This window comes from Saccopteryx leptura, chromosome 9, assembly GCF_036850995.1.
Source record: "Saccopteryx leptura isolate mSacLep1 chromosome 9, mSacLep1_pri_phased_curated, whole genome shotgun sequence".
Taxonomy (NCBI): Eukaryota; Metazoa; Chordata; class Mammalia; order Chiroptera; family Emballonuridae; genus Saccopteryx; species Saccopteryx leptura.
The window spans coordinates 69,664,631-69,686,664 of record NC_089511.1 but is presented as its reverse complement, the minus strand read 5'-3'; the positions used below and the strand labels follow the sequence as shown (position 1 = coordinate 69,686,664).

Here is a 22,034-nt window from a genome sequence, read left to right as displayed (position 1 = left end):
TATTGGGAGCATATGAAAGACATAGGGTTCATTATATAATTCACTCACATTGTACATTAAAAAATTTTTTCCATTTAAGAAAATAACCTCAACTATATAATCTTTACTCCATTCGATTCATTCCCATTATAGACAACCACAAGAATTCCTCCCATTTTCCAATAAATTCACTTTATTCATTCTCACCATCAATCACTATACTAAAATGAATTTGCTCTGGCAGGACCTCTAATAGCCTGCAAATCTAATGGTGAAAACTCTGTCTTCATCTTACTTGATACAGGAACAGCAGTATTTGATGTGGTTTATCTCTTCCTCATTGAATACAGTACTCTTGTGGTTTCACTAATACCTCACCAGACTTACTGAGTCTCTAGCTGGTTCTTCCTTATCTCTGAAGCCTTTATAAATGGAGAATTCTCAATATTTGTCCTTGATAAAAATTGACCTCTAAATTGTATCTCCAGTGTGAACCTTTTCTCAGAACTACCCATCTATTCAACTGCTCACCTAACATCTAGACTAGAATGTCTGACAGAAGTGATCTTCTGATCTCCCTCCATCTTTCCAATTCTGTTCTCCTCTTCCCAGTCCTCATGACATGTTGGTGGTTTCTCTACCCTTGTAGTTTCTACAGACCAGTAACAGCGGGATAAACCCTTCTTTTGGTTCACACTCCAAATTTAATCTATCAGATAACCTGTTGACTCTACCTTCAAACCATATCCAGAATCAGACATTTCTCGTGTCCTTATCAGCCACTCTAGTCCAAGCCTCATCATTTCCCTACTGAATTGTTAGGATAGCCTCTTTATTATTACCCTATGTTTCTATTTTCTGCCTCACTTTACTCTAGTTTTAACCAACTAACCAGAATAATTGGGTTTGAGTCAAATCATAGCCCTTTCCTATTCTGAAATCTCCATTAAACTCGTCTCTACATTATCCACACTTCCCTGAGGAAATGAGCCCAGAGAATAGTTGCCCACCATCAGGTTAAGAACCACCAGTCTGGGAATATGGCTCCAAGTATTTCCTCCTCCCTGATTACCCCCTTGCCCAGGATGTGGGGGCTCAAGGTTCTGCTTTTGCTGCCCATGATGAGCTTTGCTCTGTACCCTGCAAAGATACTGGACACCCAGGAGGAGCTATGGAAGAAGACCTTCAAGAAGCAGTAAAACAGCAAGGTGGATGAAATATTTTGGCGTTTAATTTGGGGAAAAAACCTGAAGCATATTTCCATCCATAATCTTGAGGCCTCTCTTGGTGTCTATACATATGAATTGGCCAGGAAACAGTTGAGGGGCATGACCAGTGAAGAGGTGGTTCAGAAGATGACTGGACTCAAAGTGCCCCCATCTCATTCCCATGGTAATGACACCCTCTATATCTCAGACTGCGAAGGCAAAGCTTCAGATTCCATTGATTATCGAAAGAAGGGATATGTTACTTCTGTCGAAAATCAGTATGAAAGTTGTATTACAACCCAACAGGCAAGGCAGCTAAGTGCAGAGGGTACAAAGAGATCCTTGAGGGGAACGAGAAAGCCCTGAAGAGGGCAGTGGCCCAAGTGGGACCCATCGCTGTAGCCATTGGTGCCAGCCTGACCTCCTTTCAGTTTTACAGCAAAGGTGTGTATTATGATGAAAATTGTAATAGCGATAACCTGAACCACGCGGTTCTGGCAGTGGGTAATGGGATCCAGAGGGAAAGCAGCACTGGATAATTAAAAACAGCTGCGGAGAAAACTGGGGAAACAAAGGCTATATATCCTCATGGTTGGAATAAGAACGCTTGTGGCATTGCCAACCTGGCCAGCTTCTGCAAGATGTGACTTCAGCCAGCCCACCCCATCCTACTCTTCCATTCCTTCCATGATGGTGCAATGAAGTGATGTATGTACTTTGGAAGGGAGTCTGGTGTGCCTTTCTTGAAGCAGAGGTAGTGATACAGAGATCGGTCATTCGGTGTCCCCATTTGTTTGTGCTTCAAGTGAAGTCTCCACCCAAGGCATTTATGTTTCACAGTGGCCATAGTAGGAGTTTCCCTAACAGGCTCTCACTCTTAGGCTTAGAGATATGACTACAGCCTGCTAGAACTGTGTTGTCCTGGGGGTGCAAATTGTTAGAAGCTACAGATGTTCAGCTAGGCTAGATTCTCATTCACTGGGCCTAGCTTTGACCACTCTATGGAACTAAGGTGACCTGACTTGTTTATCTCCACATCCTCTTCTATATCCCAAGGTAGTAATATCTATGTTTTACACCCCGATTTCTAAATCTATTGAACAATTTTTGGTATAAGTTAACATGATAAAAAAGTGGTGTTTTTTTTTACTCCTTTGAATTTTTAAAGTAAACCAAGTATTTATATCTCTTGAGTATAGATAGCTGACTAAATAGCTACTTAGAAACCACTAATTTTGTGTTGGATACTATGCTAGGTGCTGGAGACAAAAAGGTGAATAAAACAAATTCCTTATATTTGAAAAAACAAACAAACAAACAAAAACCTTCTCTCACTGACAATAAAGACCAAAGTCTTTATAGCAATCTACAAAACCTGATAGAAGCTGCTAAGATCCCCTCTTCCCTCACTGATCTCATCTCCAACTATTCTCATTCCACACCCGCTCCAGCCACACGGACCTCCTTGCGTACAGCAAGTATTCAAGGGAAATTCCTGCCTCTTGACTTTTGCATTTTCCATTTACTCTGCCTGGAATGCTAGTCCTCCAAATAAGAATACTGAAAATTCTCATTTCCTTCAGGACTTCCACAAATGCCTCACTTTTAGCAAATCCTTCTGACATTATTTTTTAAAGGAAATTCTTTTATAGCCCTATCTCTCCTCTTTTATCACGGCTATTTTTCCAATACCTAGAATATATCAAGTGGTGTTCAGTAATATTTGTTGACTAAGGAAACTTAAATTGCTGCTAATGGTGACCAAGGAAGACTTCAAGAAGTGATGCCATTCCAAGTATGCCACGAAGGAAGAGAACTTCAAAACAGACTGGAAACAAAAAGTAGAACATGTATTTTTTAAAAAGTATAAACAGAAAAAATTACTAAAAAATACAGTAGGAGAAATATATTTGGTGTCTTATATATGGTTTGAACTTTAACCAAGCTGTATTAAAAACAAATGAGATATAAGAAAAATTAGCTAACTTAATTGATATCTGACATAAAGGCTTTCTTTCTAAAATGCCACATTCTTAAGAGAGTAGTCAAGACAGAGAAGAGCAGAGTGCCAAGGAACCTCCAAGCTTCTGCCAATGAAAGCTGTGCACAGAGTCAGCACGGTCCACAGGACTCACCTAAAAGCGACAGTGATGAAGCCTTACTGTTGTTTGTCATTGAGTTATTCTTCCGCTTGATTCGAGGAATGAATTTCTTCTCCACAATCCTTATCTTATGTGCGAGGACCTCTGTCATCATTGCTGCTCTTTTCTTCCCAGAACGAGGAATTGGCTGAGTAAAACATGTTCTTTTTTTGCGGCAGGGTGTGAGGACCTGAATGGCCCCAGATTTTATCTTGGCTTCCATTCCTTCCCTTGAGCCAAACTCATCTGTGTCTGCAAGTCTATAAAGTGGGAGCACATGCAGCTGCTCATCTTCGGGAATAACACCCAATGAGCGGTTATCTTCTCGTGTTAAAGTACACACCTGACAGGAAGAAAACATGAAATGGAAAATACAGGTCTTTCACATTTATCAGTTATTTCTACCTTCTAATTGCTGCCATATTGTAAGATCTGCATTCTCACTTTGTTTTCAGTTGGTCACTACTAGTAATTTTGGATAAATGTCTTATATGAGATATCCAGCTACCCAACACTAATCAATTATACTAACTTATCAATTGTCTGTAAGCAGACCATCATAATTTTGAGTTGATTTTATTTTTTGAAGATTTTATTATTCATTTTAGAGAGAAGAGAGAAAAAAAAAAGAGAGAGAAAGGTTCCTCAAACTTTTTTGAACAGGAAACATCAACTGACATATGTCCCTTGACCAGGCAAGCCCAGGGATTTGAACTGGAGACTTAAGTGATTCAGGTTGATGCTTTTATCCACTGCACCATGACAGATCTGGCTTGAGTTGATTTTCTAAGTGTATATTGTAATCTGTTTATAATATTTTAAATATTAAGCATTCTTTACATTGCATTCTATCTCAATTGCCTAAGTTAAGGAATAGTTAGTGAACTGTTCACTGCCCTCATATTAAGTATTAACCATCAAGAAGATATTATTTTAGCCTATACATGACCTGATTTATTTACTTATTTATTTCTCTCTCTCTCTATCTTTCTCTCTGTGTAACATAAGTAATGTCAATTCCTTGGAGTAAAGGAAGCTTAATTATGATGAATTTTCTACTTTCCTGTTTTACTCTAGAATTTTTCCACTTCTATCTGTAAATGGACTTTATAGATATATATTTTTTCTCTATCAGGGTGATTTTTTGCACCACTAACTAAATTGACATATATTAATGAAACAAAAGCACAACAGATTTTCTTTTCTAACAGGACTTATATTCTATGTGTCTTAAAAAAATAATTACAATATTTTATCTTGATATATTTTCTTTGTTTCATTCTCCTTCTATTATAGTTAGGAGTATATTAATAAGCTTGACTAACTTTGTTTTGGATGTGAAATAAGACATCAGAAAAAAAATTCTGTCTTGAATATAACCTACCTCTCAGTCCTCATCCTTACTTTATTTTTGTCCATTGTAGAGAAATGAAAATGCAAAACAAGATACAGAATATTCCTGACCTTTGATACCCAATAATATTCTTCATAAAAAACTATCCTTAATGATAATATTCAAGTGTCATTCAAGATCCATTCAAAGCATATCCAATGGTTTCCTTATTTTTCATTGAAAACATTTTCTTAGAGCTAAAAGTTCTAAGACAGCAGAGATGTTACAAGACTGGAAATAAATTAAATTGCCAGATTTGACTCCCAAAGTTGATACAATTGGCTGGACACAAATAGTAAAGTCAGGTAGGCTAAAAGCTTTTTGTTTTTTTCTTAACAATTTTTAAAATTAATTAATTTTGCCCTGGCCGGTTGGCTCAGCGGTAGAGCGTCGGCCTAGCGTGCGGAGGACCCGGGTTCGATTCCGGCCAGGGCACACAGGAGAAGCGCCCATTTGCTTCTCCACCCCTCCGCCGCGCTTTCCTCTCTGTCTCTCTCTTCCCCTCCCGCAGCCAAGGCTCCATTGGAGCAAAAATGGCCCGGGCGCTGGGGATGGCTCTGTGGCCTCTGCCTCAGGCGCTACAGTGGCTCTGGTCGCAACATGGCGACGCCCAGGATGGGCAGAGCATCGCCCCCTGGTGGGCAGAGCATCGCCCCTGGTGGGCGTGCCGGGTGGATCCCGGTCGGGCGCATGCGGGAGTCTGTCAGACTGTCTCTCCCTGTTTCCAGCTTCAGAAAAATGAAAATGAAAAAAAAAAAAAAAAAAAAAATTAATTAATTTTTTTAGAGAGACAGTGAGTCAGAGAGAGGGATAGTCAGGAACAGACAGACAGGAACAGAGAGAGATGAGAAGCACTAATCATTAGTTTTTCGTTGAGCGTTGCAACACCTTAGTCGTTCATTGATTGCTTTCTCATATGTGCCTTGACCATAGGCCTTCAGCAGACTAAGTAACCCCTTGCGGGGGCCAGTGACCTTGGGTTCAAGCTGGTGGGCTGTTGCTCATACCAGATGAGCCTGTGCTCAAGCTGGGGACCTCGGGGTCTCAAACCTGGGTCTTCCACATCCCAGTCCGACGGTCTATCCACTGCACCACCACCTGGTCAGGTATGGTAGGCTAAATGTTTTAAGTCTTAATCTTATCTATCTACAGTCACATTTAAGAGCAAGACTTAAAATACAAAATTCTCCTTCTTGCCTGAGGCCCTGACCAGCTGGCTAAGTGGTAGAGTGTTGGCTCAGTATGTGAAAGTACTAGGTTTGATTTCCACCCAGGGCACACAGGAGAAGCGACCATCTGCTTCTCCACTCTTCCCCCTCTCCTTTCTCTCTATCTCTCTATTCCCCTCCAACAGCCAGTGCTCCATTGGAGCAAAGTTGGGCTGGGTGCTGAGGATGGCTTTACAGCCTCCGCCTCAGGTGCTAGAATGGCTCTGGTTGCAACAGAGCAATGCCTCAGATGGGTAGAGCACCACCCCCTAGTGAGAATGCCGGGTGGATCCTGGTGGGGCGCATGTGGAAGTCTGTTTTTCCGCCTCACTGTTTCACATTAAAAAAAAAAAAAAGAACAAATACGCAGCCTGACCAGGCGATAGCGCAGTGCATAGATCCGTGGACTGGGACACAGAGGACCTAGCTTTGAAACCACAAGGTCAAAGGCTTGAGTGTGGGATCATAGACATGACTCCATGATCACTGGCTTGAAGAGTCACTCCCTCTGCTATAGCACCCCCCCCCCCCGCAAGGCACAAATGAGAAAGCAATCAATGAACAACTAAGTAGCCACAATGAAGAACTGATGCTTCTCATCTCTCTCCTTTCCTGCTTGTCTGTCCCTTTCTCTATCTTTGTCACAAAAACAATCAAACAAACAAAAAGAACCTATATGCGTTCAAAGGATGATAAATTTGGCAAAGTTCTCTCACAGAAACCCTAAAGTATAGATGGGAAAAATAAAAATATTAACTTGCTTTAACTTCAAATCTCATAGTTTGATAGTACTGAATTGTTGCTTTGGAATAATTGTGCAACTCCTACCTCCCAGAAAAAATACCACAATTAAATATATAATTGAAGAGATTCAACAAAATATATGTTGAAAGTTAATTCTGTAACTTTTTGGGAAGTACTTCAATAAGAAAATACTACTACTAATATATATACAGTATGAAACAGAACATACAATATGATTTGTTACAAATCACATCTAAACACCTCAGTCTTCAAGGGAGCTTTTAGATTCAAAAGCCAACAGGTACATACCACAGTGCTTCCGTTATTCATGTTGTGAATGTCCCTGTGCGGATGGGCACAGAAGTCTAGGCAAGCAGTGACCCCAGAAAAAGGACGCCCTTCTTTGCTGCCAAGCCGACATTCTCGGGCAACATGTTCATATTCCACCTTGAAAGAATATAAATAACACACAATTTAGAAAACAGAAAAAATCACTTTCAGTAAAGAGTAAATTCTTAAATTAATTACAGTTTGTAATTTCAGAGGTTTCTAAAACAGTGTATTATTGCATTGAATGTGTAGTTTAGTAACATTCAGGATAAAGAGTTTGAGAATACATGGGTAAAATCACAACTAGTATGACCGAAGGCAAGGTGAGGACACTGATACCTCCTCATGATGGATCAATTAGTAAAGTATCCTAAATTATCCTAAATCACTTCATTAGGAAGAGAGACTGATATAGGGCATTAATCATGTATCAATTTTCAATGTGTATAAACAATAAATATACATACAAACTCATGAATGAGGATATAAAATAAATTTATATAAATTTTATAAAAAGTTTACTTAATGATTTTACAGAGATAGAGAAAAGAATGGAGGAAGATTGAGAAAACCACTGAATTGTTGCTCCTCTTTTTTATGCATTCATTGGTTGATTCTTGTATGTGCCCAGACCCAGGATTAAACCTGTAACTTTGAGTTATTGGGACTACATTCTAAACAATGTTGCTACCCAGCCAGGCCAACTTTATGTATTGTATAGCTGGGCGTTTTTTTTTGTTGTTGTTTGTTTGTTTTTGGTGTTTTTTTTTTTGTATTTTTCCGAAGCTAGAAACGGGGAGAGACAGACTCCTGCATGCGCCCGACCGGGATCCACCCGGCACGCCCAACAGGGGCAACGCTCTGCCCCTCCGGGGAATCGCTCTGCCACGACCAAAGCCACTCTAGCGCCTGAGGCAGAGGCCAAGGAGCCATCCCCAGCGCCCAGGCCATCTTTGCTCCAATGGAGCCTCGGCTGCGGGAGGGGAAGAGAGAGACAGAGAGGAAGGAGAGGGGGAGATGGAGAAGCAATGGGCGCTTCTCCTATGTGCCCTGGCCGGGAATCGAACCCGGGTCCCCCGCACGCCAAGCCGACGCTCTACCGCTGAGCCAACCGGCCAGGGCTTTAACGATGTTTTTTTAAATTTCATTTTTAAATGGTCTATTGCTAGTATATAAAAATACATTAGCCTGACCTGTGGTGGCGCAGTGGATAAAGCGTCGACCTGAAAATGCTGAGGTCGCTGTTGGAAACCCTGGGCTTGCCTGGTCAAGGCACATATGGCAGTTGATGCTTCTAGCTCCTCCCCCTTCTCTATCTCTGTCTCTCTCTTTTCTCTCCCTCTCTGTCTCTCTCTCTCTCTCCTCTCTTAAATTTTTTGCATATTGATTTACTATCCAGAAACCTTGCTGAACTCACTTATTATTCTAATAGTGTGTGTGTGAAAGCTTCAGTATTTCCTATGTATGGGATCATACCACTGCAACTAGAGTTTTGTCTCTGCTTTATTTTTTCAATCTGATTTTTTTTTTATTGCCTATTTTCCCCGACTGGAATCTCCAATAATATATTTAATAGAAGTGGTGAGATTTTATTTTCTTATCTTGTTCCAGATATTAGGAGAAAAGCTTTTAGTCTTTTATCATTAATTATGATGTTAGTCCTGAGTTTTTCATAGATGTCCTTTATCAAGTTGAAGCAATTCCCTTCTACTGTTATTTGTTGAGTGTTTTTATTATGAAAGAAAGTAGCATTACTCACTGCCTTTTATACATCTACAGAGGTACCATGAGACTTGTCCTTTGTTCTATTAATACAATATATTACACTAATTAATTTTCATGTGTTGAACCAATTATATATTACTTTTTGAAATACTCTTACTTATATCATGAGTTTTAAATTACCATAATAATACTTTCTTTTTTTTGTATTTTTCCAAAGTTAGAAGCGGGGAGGCAGACAGACTCCCTCATGCGCCTAACCGAGATCCATCTGGCATGCCGACTAGGGGGTGTTGCTCCATTGCAACCAGAGCCATTCTAGCGCTTGAGGCAGAGGCCATGGAGCCATCCTCAGCACCCGAGGCCAACTTTGCTCCAATGGAGCCTTGGCTGCAGGAGGGGAAGAGAGAGATAGAGAGGAAGAGGGGGAAGGGTGGAGAAGCAGATGGGCGCATCTCCTCTGTGCCCTGCCCAGGAATCGAACCCGGGACTTCCACACACCAGACTGATGCTCTACCGCTGAGCCAACCAAACAGGGCCCACAATAATACTTTTAACAAACTAATATATGTAATTTTACAGCTCTTCAATAAAAATAAATATACATCAAAGTTAGTTGGAAAGGTTTTCTGTTAACAGTAATTTTGTTTATATAGAAATTTCAACCATGTTTAAGAGTACCATATAAGGTCCCAAAACATACCTGGTTCTGATAAGCAACCGGAGCATACTGCTTATAAACTGGAGCTAACTGTGTGGCCAAACTCTGTAAATTGTCTTCAAGGTTTTTTTCCTATAGGAAAAGACAGTTCCATAAAGGTTGTTTCACAAAACACATGTAAGGAGAGTTTAAGGTTATGAAAATGGTATGTAGTTGATGCACAATTCATACTTACCCTGATGAAAGACATACCATAGAAAATAACATGGATTATTTTTTAAAATGTATACTATTAGTGATTGTTATGCTTTAATTTAGTGTTTTAAAACTAAAATTCTATGTTATAAGTCAATTAGAAATCTAAACGGTTAGAGGTAAGTTGCAGAAATGCTCATGTTGCTAAAAATAACTGTATTTTATATTCAATGGAACTAGGCACTTCAAATAAATAAAGACAAAGTTGCTGCTGGCAAAGGAAGATGTTTACGCTAAGAATTCTGACACAGTACAGCCATGTTCTATATAACAGAGATGGGAGAGCAACACACAGAAGGTGCATACCGAATATCAGGCCCTGTGCTTCAACTCTAATAAGCGGGAAACTGGTCTAACGCCAGTGTTTTCTTTTCTACACTATAAAGGCTACAATTCGATGAAGTTTTAATGGGACTGTGAGGAACCTTAACACCATTATAAAGAATCTGGATTGGCCCTGGCCGGTTGGCTCAGTGGTAGAGCGTCGGCCCTGCGTGTAGAAGTCCCGGGTTCGATTCCCAGCCAGAGCACACAGGAGAAGCGCCCATCTGCTTCTCCACCCCTCCCCCTCTCCTTCCTCTCTGTCTCTCTCTTCCCCTCCCGCAGCCAAGGCTCCATTGGAGCAAAGATGGCCCGGGCGCTGGGGATGGCTCCTTGGCCTCTGCCCCAAGTGCTAGAGTGGCTCTGGTTCCGGCAGAGCAACGCCCCGGAGGGGCAGAGCATCGCCCCCTGGTGGGCAAAGCGTCGCCCCCTGGTAGGCGTGCCGGGTGGATCCTGGTCGGGCGCATGCGGGAGTCTGTCTGACTGTCTCCCGGTTTCTAGCTTCAGAAAAATACTAAAAAAAAAAAAAAAAAAAAAAGAATCTGGATTGCTACTAATAGAAACACATAAGTCTTTTCAAAGAAAAAGTGTCATTACAGAAGTCTATTTAAAATGTCACTGATGCCTGACCAGTGGTAGCACAGTGAATAAATACAGTCAATCTGGGATGCTGAGGTCTCAAGTTCGAAACCTGGAGGTGACCAGCTTGAGCATGGGATCATCGACATGATCCCATGATCAGTGGCTCTGCCTGAACCCCCCATCAATCAAGGCACATATGAGAAGCAATCAATGAATAGCTAAAGTGCTGCACCTACGAGTTGATACTTCTCATCTCTCTCCCTTCCTGCCTGTCTTTCTTAAAAAAAAAAAGTGACTTGTGAGAGTATGAGGTATGAGGTAGAGAAGGAAGACTTTGAAAATAATAGTTGAAAAGACCACTGTGAAAATTTTTCAGAGATAATTATATTCTAAATCAAGTCAGGTACTTGGTAAAAATGGATTAGTCATATCTCAGGAAGACAACTGAAGGAGAATGGAAAGATTGTTATAAAAGCCAAAGCCTGCCTAAACTCTGATGGTTCAGTGGACAAAGCGTCAACTTAAATGCTGAGGTCACTAGTTCAAATCCCCAGGCTTGTCTGGTCTAGGCACACAGAAGAATCAAATCCCTCTCCTCTCCCCACCTCCGCCTTTCTCTATCTCTATTTCTCTTCTCTGTAAAATTAATAAATAAAATCTTTAAAAAATTTAAAAGAAAAGCAAAGCCACAAAGTAATGTAGACATATGAAGTTAATTCTTGAGTTCTTTTACTGAGCCTGTATCTTGGCAACTGTAGAGCATAGGTGATAACCCTTTTGATTTCCTACTTATTTATGTCGATGCTTTTATTGAAAGAGAAATTTATGTATAGAGGTTCTATCATTCTGGTCCATTAGTCTGTCTACTTAATTATCTATTATTTAATGTAGCTTAATAAATACAGTCAGGAAAGTTAGGATGCCATTTTAAAAACACCTCAGGTCTACAGATACATTAAGTATTTTATTTATTTGGCAAAATTTTACAATTATGATTTAAATACCTATTAAAATATTTTGACTGTTTTCTAACACTTGAAATATTGGTTGCGGTAGGTAAATTGTGTTTTACTGCCAGTGGATTATTATGAACTATCCAGTGTCACATGTCAGACTTGTCATCTTATGAAATATCTAAAAATCAGCCTGACCAGGCAGTGGCACAGTGGATAGAACATCGGACTGGGACGCAGAGGACCCAGGTTCAGAACCCCGAGGTCTCTGGCTTGAGCATGGGCTCATCTGGCAGGGTCACTGGCTTGAGTGTGGGATCATAGACATGACTCAATGGGCACTGGCTTGTGCAAGGGGTCACTTGCTCTGCTGTAGCCCCCAGTTAAGGCACGTATAAGAAAGCAATCAATGAACAACTAAAGAACCAGAACAAAGAATTGATGCTTCTCATCTTTCTCCCTTCCTGCCGTTTGTCCCTAACTGTCCCTATCTGTCCCTCTCTGTCTTTGTCTCTCTCTCTATCACACACAAAAAAAGTGTTTTAGTTATAAAGGTTTTTACTTATCAAATCTTTACCTATCGGAGCTCATGCTAACAGTTGCCCACTCTTCTCACCCTATATCTGATCTTTAGGACCACGAAATCCACATCCATGGCTACACTTACCACCTGGTCCACAGAATTACCCCTGGAGCTTTGGATTTTTGTTATTGCAAACTTAAGAATTCCCACTTGGAATTCCCTTAAGGAATCTTCAACCTATTGTACCAAAGTGAATCCATAATTTGTTCTTCACCAACTTGGTACTATTTCAGCATATCCTTTTGTCAAAAAATAGCACCACCATCTTAACTTTAAAAATCTTTCCAGACCAATTATTGCTCACCACTTCATCTGTCACAACCATAATCCAAGCCAGTATTATCCCTTCCTTGGACTAGTCTCAAAGCTAGCTCATTTTGCTAAACTCACTCTTGCATTACACTACAACTATAGTGCATTATTCAAAGAGAGGACATTGAGAACTTTTTAAAAGACAAGTGTAATTGTATTACTGTCCTCCATAAAACCCTCCAATGATCTTCCAAAATATTGACACTGCTTATAAGGACGTTGCAGATACCTTACTCTCCCTTGCCTGCTGAGCTTCATGCTGGCCTTCTCTCAGTTCCTGGAATGAGCAATGCTTCAACCTGGATTATAAACACTATATAAACATTGCTCAGTATAAAAAAAAAAATCACAAGCAAGAACTGATCTCACATTTATTTATTTATATATATATATTTATTTATTTTTAAAGATTTTATTTATTCATTTTTAGAGAGAAAGCGGGGAGGAGCAGGAAGCATCAACTCCCATATGTGCCCTGACCAGGCAAGCCCAGGGTTTCAAACCAGCGACCTCAGCGTTCCAGGTTGACGCTTTATCTACTGTGCCACCACAGGTCAGGCTGATCTCACATTTATTTATAAATATAACAGTATTTTTATAAAATAAAAATTTAAGTCATGTCAATATTACTAATATTCACATGATAATGGTTTCACCATACAATATTTGGGAAAAAAACTCAGGGAGAACTAACATCACATTATCAAGTGTTTTGATCTTTGAACAAAGTAACTTTTCATTATCAGTTTTTTTATATATCATCCTTTACTAACTTTTTATAGTTTGCTCCCTAAGGTCTAACATACTTTTTGTTAGACTGCTATGGTACTTTAAATGAAAGGTTGCTTCTCTTTCTTGGGTCTTTCTTTGTTTTATTGCAACAACAGATGGGAAATCAACAAAATGCTTAAAAATATAAATGACCTCTTTAGAGGTACCATTATTTATTTAAGTCTAAACTCTTTTGAAAGATATATTAATTGTATTACGGATATAGTTGGCTTAATTTCTACTGTTTTCTTTTCTATTTATTCTGTACCCCAAAGATTTTGTAAACTACCTTTGTTGACATACAAATAGATTGTTTGCTTTTTAAAATTTTTTGCTCAAAACTATCCCAAAGCTATAAATTCTATTTCTATTTATCTAAAAATATTTTAAACATGCACTTTTCCAAATATGTTTTCCTGACATTGAGAGCAGTGTTTTCCAAGCTGTGGGTCATGACTAATTAGTAAGCCATAAAATCAGTTTTGTAGGTCACAACTAAAATTTAAAGAAATGAAATATTATTTAAAAGAAAGTATATATACTTCATCATAGAGATCCTTAGCAACAGCTATATTGGAAATTAATTTTTAATTTTTCAAATATTTTCTTTGTTACATATAATAAAGTTAAGTATTCTTTTCTGATAATTTTAGTTATTTACTTGTATGTATCTATCCATATAGTGGATTGTAATATAAATTGTTTTTTACTTTTGGTCACACCTCAAAGTTTGAAAAACACTGACCTTAGAGTTAATCATTATCTAAATCCTTCCCACCCCAAGCAAAGAATAAAACATCACCACACTTAGTTCGTATAGGTGCCCCAACCCCTCCCACTGCCTACCCACCCGAGTTGTTAAGAGAATGGAATTATAGGTTGTTATTTTTAATTAAAAAATGTAAGTACTCAACTTATTTAAACTTAATAGTAAGGTTGACTATTTTCTTTGCTCACCATGGCCTCGTGTCCCGGACAGATTGCTTCCGGTTTCATATATCTTCTTTCTGGATTACGTCCTTTAGTAATTCTTTCATAGTAGCTCTGTGGGTAGTAAACTTTCTGAGTCTTTGAAATGTTGGAAAATGGCTTTATTTATTCTTCCTAGTTTGACTGGGTATAAAATTCTAAGTTCTTTTAACAATAATTCTCTCTGGGGTTAGGGGAGAAGGAGGAGGGAACCAGGGACAATTGGAATTTGGGTTGAATACTTAAAGACTTTACCTAATTTATTTATAATTTTAATCTATTTACATAAATATATTTTTACTGTTTTGTCTTTACTTTCTATTTAATTTTTTTTATTATTTAAAAACATTTTAGAGAAATGTACTTTTATATTCATTGTGTAATTTAAAAGTTAAAAAGGATACTTACATGTAAGGGAGAGCTTGGATCAATTCTAAATCTTCTAGGGCTTGGGCTTCTACCAAATTTGCAGCCATTGAAATACATACTCCATGAACAACCAAAAGAGAACGATGCTCCACAAGTCTCTGGATCAATTCCTTGACATGTGCAGGTACGACTGTAAGATGGTAATTGCAAGGCAATGAACTGATAAAGCAGGACAATACTTCAGACAAAACATTTCAGGTTCATATAATTTTAGAAGTACAAATGGATAATAAACTGATTTTAACACACTTCTTTTATTACTCTTTATACAGTTAACATAAAATTAACTATACAAAAATATAACTAAATTTTTAACTAAAATGTTTATTTAAGATTGTAAATTCAAATAAATGGTAATCAATTCTATAGATCTGAAATACCCAGAACGTTGTTTGATTTGGAGATGGTCTGAGGAGGAAATATAAAGGCCTTGGATTTTATATCCTACATCTGTTCCTTATCAGAAGGGAAACTAAAGCACCTCGTGACCTCTTTGGACCTGAGCCCCTCCTGGTATAACATGACATCAATAAAGTCCTCTGAGAACGGCAGAGGACAGCATATATCGTATGTGAAATACATTGGTCAATTTTAAACAAAACATTTATGTATATCAAAAGAAAAAAGATTGAGCAGAAAGTCTGTTCCATTTGTTAACTTGGTTATTTTATCACTTTCAGGCACTTCTGAAGCCCTAAAATATACTCTAGTAAGGATGACAATATTAAAATACAAATATTAAAATATGAAACCAGCCTGACCAGGCACTAGTACAGTGGATAGAGTGTCGGACTGGGATGCAGAGGACCCAGGTTCGAGACCTTGAGGTCGCCAGCTTGAGTGTGGGCTCATCTGGTTTGAGCAAGGCTCACCAGCTTAAGCCCAATGTCACTGGCTCGAGCAAGGGGTCACTCAGTCTGCTCTAGCCCCCTGTCAAGGCACATATGAAAAACCTATCAATGAACAACTAAGGAATAGCAACAAAAAATTGATGTTTCTCATCTCTCTCCCTTCCGGTCTGTCTGTCCCTCTCTCTGACTCTCTGTCTCCCCCACAAAAAAACAAAAACAAAAAAACCCCCCAAAAAGTAACATATACTCTGTAGTTCTTAGTTATATAATGCTTAAAACTAGCGGTAGCATATAAATGAAGTACTTAGGTAATGACTTAAAATACAAACAATATGGAAACTAGACATTTGGAGGTGAGCACTCAAAGGAGTATTACAGATATGAAATTATAATGTTCTACACCTGAAATTTATGTTATTAGCCAATGTTACCTCAATAAAAAAATAATGATGACAATTAAAAAAAACCCACCACATGTAAAAAACAGTAAATGAAAAGAATATAAAATTTTAGCCATGGCTGGATAGTTCGTTTAGTTAGAGCCTTGGTAGTCAACCTGGTCCTTACTGCCCACTAGTGGGCGTTCAGCTTTCATGGTGGGCGGTAGCAGAGCAACCAAAGTATAAATAAAAAGATAGATTAAACTATAATAAGTTTTATAAAGATTTATTCTGCCAAACTTAGGGAAAATTCGACATAAAGTACTTGGTAAGTAATTATTATTATATGCTTTAACTTGCTGTAACTCAGCTTTATAAATTTTATAAAGTAGTTACTTCCCTACTTTATAAATCACCATTACTGTGGAACTGGTGGGTGGTTAGAAATTTTTACTACTAACAGAGATACAAAAGTGGGCGGTAGGTATAAAAGGGTTGACTACCCCTGAGTTAGAGCATTGTCTGAAACCAAAGAGGTTGTCAATTCAATCCTTGGTCAGGACACATACAGGAACAGATTGATGTTCCTGTCTCTCTTTCTCCCTTTCTCTTTCTAAAATTCAATAAAATAAATATAAGAGAAATATAACATTTTAGAGATGAAAACTGTTTTTAAAAATAATTGTGAACAAATCAAGAAAAAGCCTGATATAAGATAATAATGAATACAAAGAGAGCATAGAAAACGATACTGTGAAGGGCAAAGAGAGAGAGGAAGAATAGTTCAAATATTCTAACTTCCTCTAAATCTTTGTACAAAGATGAAATGGATATCTTAATTTTATTTTATTTTTCGTTTTTGAGAGATGACAGAGAGAGATAGAGAGATAGAGTGAAAGTGGGGGCAGGGAGGTGCAGTAAGCATCAAATCTCCCGTATGTGCCTTGACCAGGCAAGCCGGGGGTTTCAAAATGGCAACCTCAGCACTTCAGGTCCATGCTTTATCCACTGCGCTACCGCAGGTCAGGTGGAAGGTATGTTTTAAAGGGGCAAAATTTTACAATTACTTGGTAAGGAAGTAAAATAAGATCAAAAGAGTTAATTTGAAATTGCATAGGAAATTAAAGTTACCAAACAGAAAAAATAACTTATGTCATTTAAATAATACACGGGAAACAGAAAAATACAGTTGTACTACTGACAGTTAATTAAAAATTAACCACATAGAAAATGAGAAAGGTTATAAGTCCTAAAGGAGCTTTTGCAGAATATCTTAAACAGTCAAGACCACTGAAATAGGACAAATTGACTTATAGTTCCTATTATTATGGACTGAATATAGTATTCCTGACAATAATTCCTGAACTGAATTTATTCGAGCAGGAACAATCAAACAAACCAAGACTGAGCAACAATCTACAAAATTAAGCTGATTCCCTTTAAGAATGTCAATGTGATGAAAGACAAAGAACTGAGATTAAATTGTAGATTAGATCATTTTATCTATTTTTATTTTATTTTATTTTAAAGATTTTATTTATTCATTTACAGAGAGAGAAGAGGTGGGGGGAGCAAGAAGTATCAACTCATAGTTGCATCACTTTAGTTGTTCATTGATTACTTTCTCATACATGCCTTGCTGGGGGGTGGAGGGTGTTGCTCCAGCCCAGCCAGTGATCCTTTGCTTAAGCCAGGAACCATGGGGTCATGTCTATGATCCCATGCACAAGCTGGTGCCGTGCTTAAGCCGGCAACTTTGGGATTTCAAACCTGGGTCCTCACAGTCCCAGTACTAAATCTCTATTCACTATGCCATAACCTGGTCAGATTAGAGTAATGTCTTCATATAAGAAGTGATTATTGCCTGACCAGGCAGTAGCACAGTGGATAGAGCAATGATCAGCCTGGGATGCAGAGGACCCAAGTTCAAGAACCCGAGGTCGCTGGCTTGAGCGCAGGCTCAGGCTCATCAGGTTTGAGCGTAGGATCATAGACATGATCCCATGGTTGCTGGCTTATGCCCATTCGTTGCTGGCTTGAGACCCAAGGTCGCTGGCTTGAGCAAGGGGTCACTGGTTCCTCAGGTGAAGGCACATGTAAGAAAGCAATCAATGAACAACAAAGATGAGTTGATGCTTCTCATCTGTCTCCCTTCCTGTCTGTCTTTCCTGATCTGTCATTATCTCTGCCTTTGTCTCTCTCTCACACACACACTCACACAAAAAGTTATTATTCTGCATCTACATAACAAAATAGACATTAAAAATGATGTACACATACTTGTTGCCATTGAAAAAAAGTAAGTCATAAGGGATATACCTCCTCTGGGAGGAGTACACATTAATTCGGTGTGGATTAGAGGGAACAATATACACTGGTCCCTCATCTACCGCGGGGGTTAGATTCCAGAACACCACCACCCACCCTGCGACAGGCGAAAATCCGCAAAGTAGCAACCTTATATTTATTTTATCATTTATATATATTGTAAGTCTATATAAACCTTCTCCACACTTTTATAAACCTTTCCCAGTTATTTGGCAGCAAAAATAATTAAAATAATAAGTATATAAAAATACCTATATACCACAAAATCCCGTGATATAGCAAAAAATCCGCAATACAATTTTAAAATCCGCCATTCATTAAGACTGTGAAAAGTGAGCCATGATATGGTGAGGGACAACTGTATATTTCTGTTGTATTTTATAAAATGACGTTTCTTAGAAAACAAAAAAGAGAGACCTCTTTGAGGAAAACTACATAAAACAATGAAGGACATACAAGTGAACTTCAACAAATGAAAGAAAAATAAGCCATGTTATGGGATTAGAAGATTCAATATCATAAAGATGTTCATTTATTATAATTTAATGCCATTCCATGAAAAATATTAGATTTATCTTAAAAGTACACAAGTGATTTTAAAGTTTATTTAGAAGCACAGACAAAAGAATAAGAATAACAAATAAAGCCATGAAAAAGAGTAAGAATGGCAAGCTAGCCCTACCAAATATTAAAATATAAAGTCTCTATAATTTAAGAAATCTGGCCCTGGCCAGATGGCTCAGTTGGTTAGAGCATTAACCTGAAGCACAGAGGTTGCTGGTTCAATCCTTGGTCAGCAAAAATACAGGAACATATTGATATTCTTCTCTCTCCCTTCCTATCTCACTAAAATCAATAAATTAAAGCAAACAAAAGAAAAAGATGACAGAGCAAAAGCAAAGAGACAAGTAGCAAACTGTCAAAAGCATTGAGAAGTCATATCACAAAGTGTTTATAGTCCCAATATGTAAAAGTAGATTTCTGTAAAGGGAGAAATCCATTATAAATATGGGCTGAAATAATTATCAAGTTGACCAAAAAAAAAAAAAAAAAAAATGCAATTAGCTCTTAAGTATAAGAAAAAATTCTTCCACAAATGATATGAAAAATGAAAAATCCAAAGTAAACTGATGTTATTTATCACCTATTAAATGGGCAAATAAGCTTGATAACATATTTATTGGCAAAACTGTAGAAAAAAAAGTATTCTGCTCCAAATTGTTGGGATGAGTGGGATCAAGTATCAAAGAAAGAAGCAATGAAAGAATATTCCAGTGGAGACTTATCCTAAAATGATCTTAACTATGAGATTGAGTCTTTCTTTAAAGAACTGGTCATTCTGCCTGGCTAGAGAGCTCAGTTAGTTAAGAGCGTCATCCCAAGGTACAAAGGTTGCCAAGTTTGATCCCCCGTCAAGGCACATACAGGAACAGATTGATGTTCCTGCCTCTATCTCCCTCTCTCCTTACACCCCCATCTCTCTTATGAAAATTAATAAATATTTTTAAAAATTTTTAAAATATTCATTCTTTTTAGTTGCACAATATTTAGAATCTTGTCCTCCCATATATATAGTTGGTAATTAACAATTTATCATTACATAAAAGAGGTCTGAATGTCAAAACAGTACAAAACAGGTATGATTACTTTTCATTGAGAGTGCATCTTCGGTCTGTGGGATGACCATTGTATGACTTTAGGTTTTCGGTAAGCTCCGTATACAATCTGTCTGCCATGGGAAGAGGAATGCCATCCCATACCATGATGAGCACCACGATCACAGCTGTTTGACAGTGGTGGCCTGGACGCTCCCGAACCAAACAAAGAACTTTCTCTTCATCGCTGCTCCTTCTTAAAACCTGCAGAAGCAGAATGCATTCATTTATGGAAAAAAAGAAACCTAAAGTCAAGTACAATGTATATTGCTTTTAAAACTCTGTAATATTGCATTGTATTTTTTTAAATTACTATTTCTCAAAGGGTTGAAGCCTATAGGGCCTTCAGCTGTCAAATTAGCTTTCTCCACAAAGCTCATCACAAAGTATACCAGGTTACTTGACTAACAACAGGCAGAAAAGAAATCTCTGGTATGTGGTTGTTATTTGTAAAAAACCAAAGTGGTCTGTGTTTATTTCACTGTTGATATAGTTTCAAAAAAGAGGTAACTGGATTCTACGGAAAAGAGCCTAACTAACTGGTCTTACACAAATGTCACACCAGGACAAATCTACCTAGGTAAAAAAAAACAGACTTCCACCATTAAAAATTAAACTTGAGCGATCGAATTTAGCATCTGAGGAAAGTTATAGATCTTTTCCTTGAGCGCATGGTTTACTAAATAAAATAAATATTAAAAAGCAATGTTCCTGTAATTCCTGTGATTTTTTTTCCACGCCATCACTGGGATTTATAAAACTCATTTTAAGATTAAAGTGTCTACCTCACATGATGAATGTAAAACACATCAATTATGACTCCATTTAAGTTACATTAAACCATAAGTATAAGATGCTAAAAAGGCTTCAAAAGTATCTAAAATACTGCTCAGTGGTCCTAATGTTCTCAAAAGAGATTACATAAAAATGTTGGCACAACATAATATCATCCAACTCTCTCTAAAGCTCCCTCCCATGTATTACAAATTTACAAAGCAGAGACTGACCACATCAATCAGTATATAATCAGTAACTGGTAAAACTGCCCACCCCTGGGACCAAAATGGAGCAACCAATAGCATAATATTCCATTTTTGTTGCTATAATAATATTACATAAACTTGAGATGAAACTTCTTAAGATGTTAGTTACCCAATATCACTTTGTTCTGTCACTCCAGATGGTTAACAATCATTGCTACCAAGGCATCCCTTGAGTAGAGTTGGTTTTAGGACCTTCCCCCTAAACACAATTATTTATATTAAAATTTTTTCTATATGTCCTTTACAGCCAAATAAGAATACATTTGCTTTCTTAAAAGCTTAAATACAAAATAATATATATTGTATCAAACAAACGTATACCAAATAATTTTCAAATTGTCAAGACTACAACAAATTTATAGTGATCCATTCTTTATATGGAAAATGCTAAAATGTTATTTATTAATGGTATTTGTGCTTCTGCAAGAATTTTTTCAAATTTTCTTTAGAGAACAATAGAAAGTTAAGCATATTTGAGTCTCTAAATTCAGATCTAAGTTTAATAATTTGCCTAAGTATTACTATAACATGGATATTCCTGTCTACCCAAAATTTACATATCAAATACTAAATTTCAATCTGATTATATTAAGAGATGGGACTTTTGGGAAGTGATTAGGTCATAGATAGAAAGCTTTCAAGAGTGGGATTAATGTTCTTATAAAAAGAGACCTTATAGCCCTGGCTGGATGACTCGGTTGGTTGGAGCATGTCATGAAGCACAGGGGATACCAGTTAGGTACCTGTCAGGGCATGTGCAAGAACAGCTCCATGTTCTTCTCTCTCCCTCTCTCTTTCTGGCTAAAGTCAATCAATAAAAAAAATATTTAAAAGGAAATTTTATAGAGTTTCCTAGCCACTTTACCCATGTGAAGACACAAAGTAAAGAAAGCCTCACAACTGTGATAAATTTTTGTTGTTGCACTTTTTTTCATAGCAGTTTAACCTGAGTAATACACCTGTAAAAGACCTCTGAAAAATATAAGTAAATTACTGAAAGAGATGAAAGAAAACCTAATTAAATGAACAGAGATACCATGTTCACGGAATAATCATTATTATGATGTCAAACTGCCAAAATTGATTTCTAGATTTGATGCATTCCCAATCAAAATCCTATGAGTGTGTTTTAATTTTGGTGAAAATCAAGAAACTTGTTTCTATATAAATGCAAAGAACAAAGAGTCAAAAAAATGAAAAAGATGGAGAAAACAAT

At 37.7% G+C, this 22,034-nt stretch overlaps 1 protein-coding gene across 3 annotated transcripts in view; it reads right to left on the bottom strand.

Annotated features, from left to right (window-relative positions):
- The window catches only part of TET1 (tet methylcytosine dioxygenase 1), a 169,359-nt gene that overhangs the window by 6,864 nt on the left and 140,461 nt on the right, over positions 1-22,034 (bottom strand). For 2 of the 3 annotated variants that reach the window (XM_066348947.1, XM_066348949.1), the window contains 6 exons: positions 19,768-19,979; positions 14,541-14,691; positions 14,121-14,207; positions 9,429-9,518; positions 6,983-7,120; positions 3,323-3,671 (listed from right to left, as the gene is read on the bottom strand). In XM_066348947.1, the coding sequence (XP_066205044.1) occupies positions 3,323-3,671; positions 6,983-7,120; positions 9,429-9,518; positions 14,121-14,207; positions 14,541-14,691; positions 19,768-19,979 (1,027 nt within the window). The remainder of the gene's footprint in view (positions 1-3,322; positions 3,672-6,982; positions 7,121-9,428; positions 9,519-14,120; positions 14,208-14,540; positions 14,692-19,767; positions 19,980-22,034) is intronic. The other variant, XM_066348948.1, reaches the window with a different exon arrangement.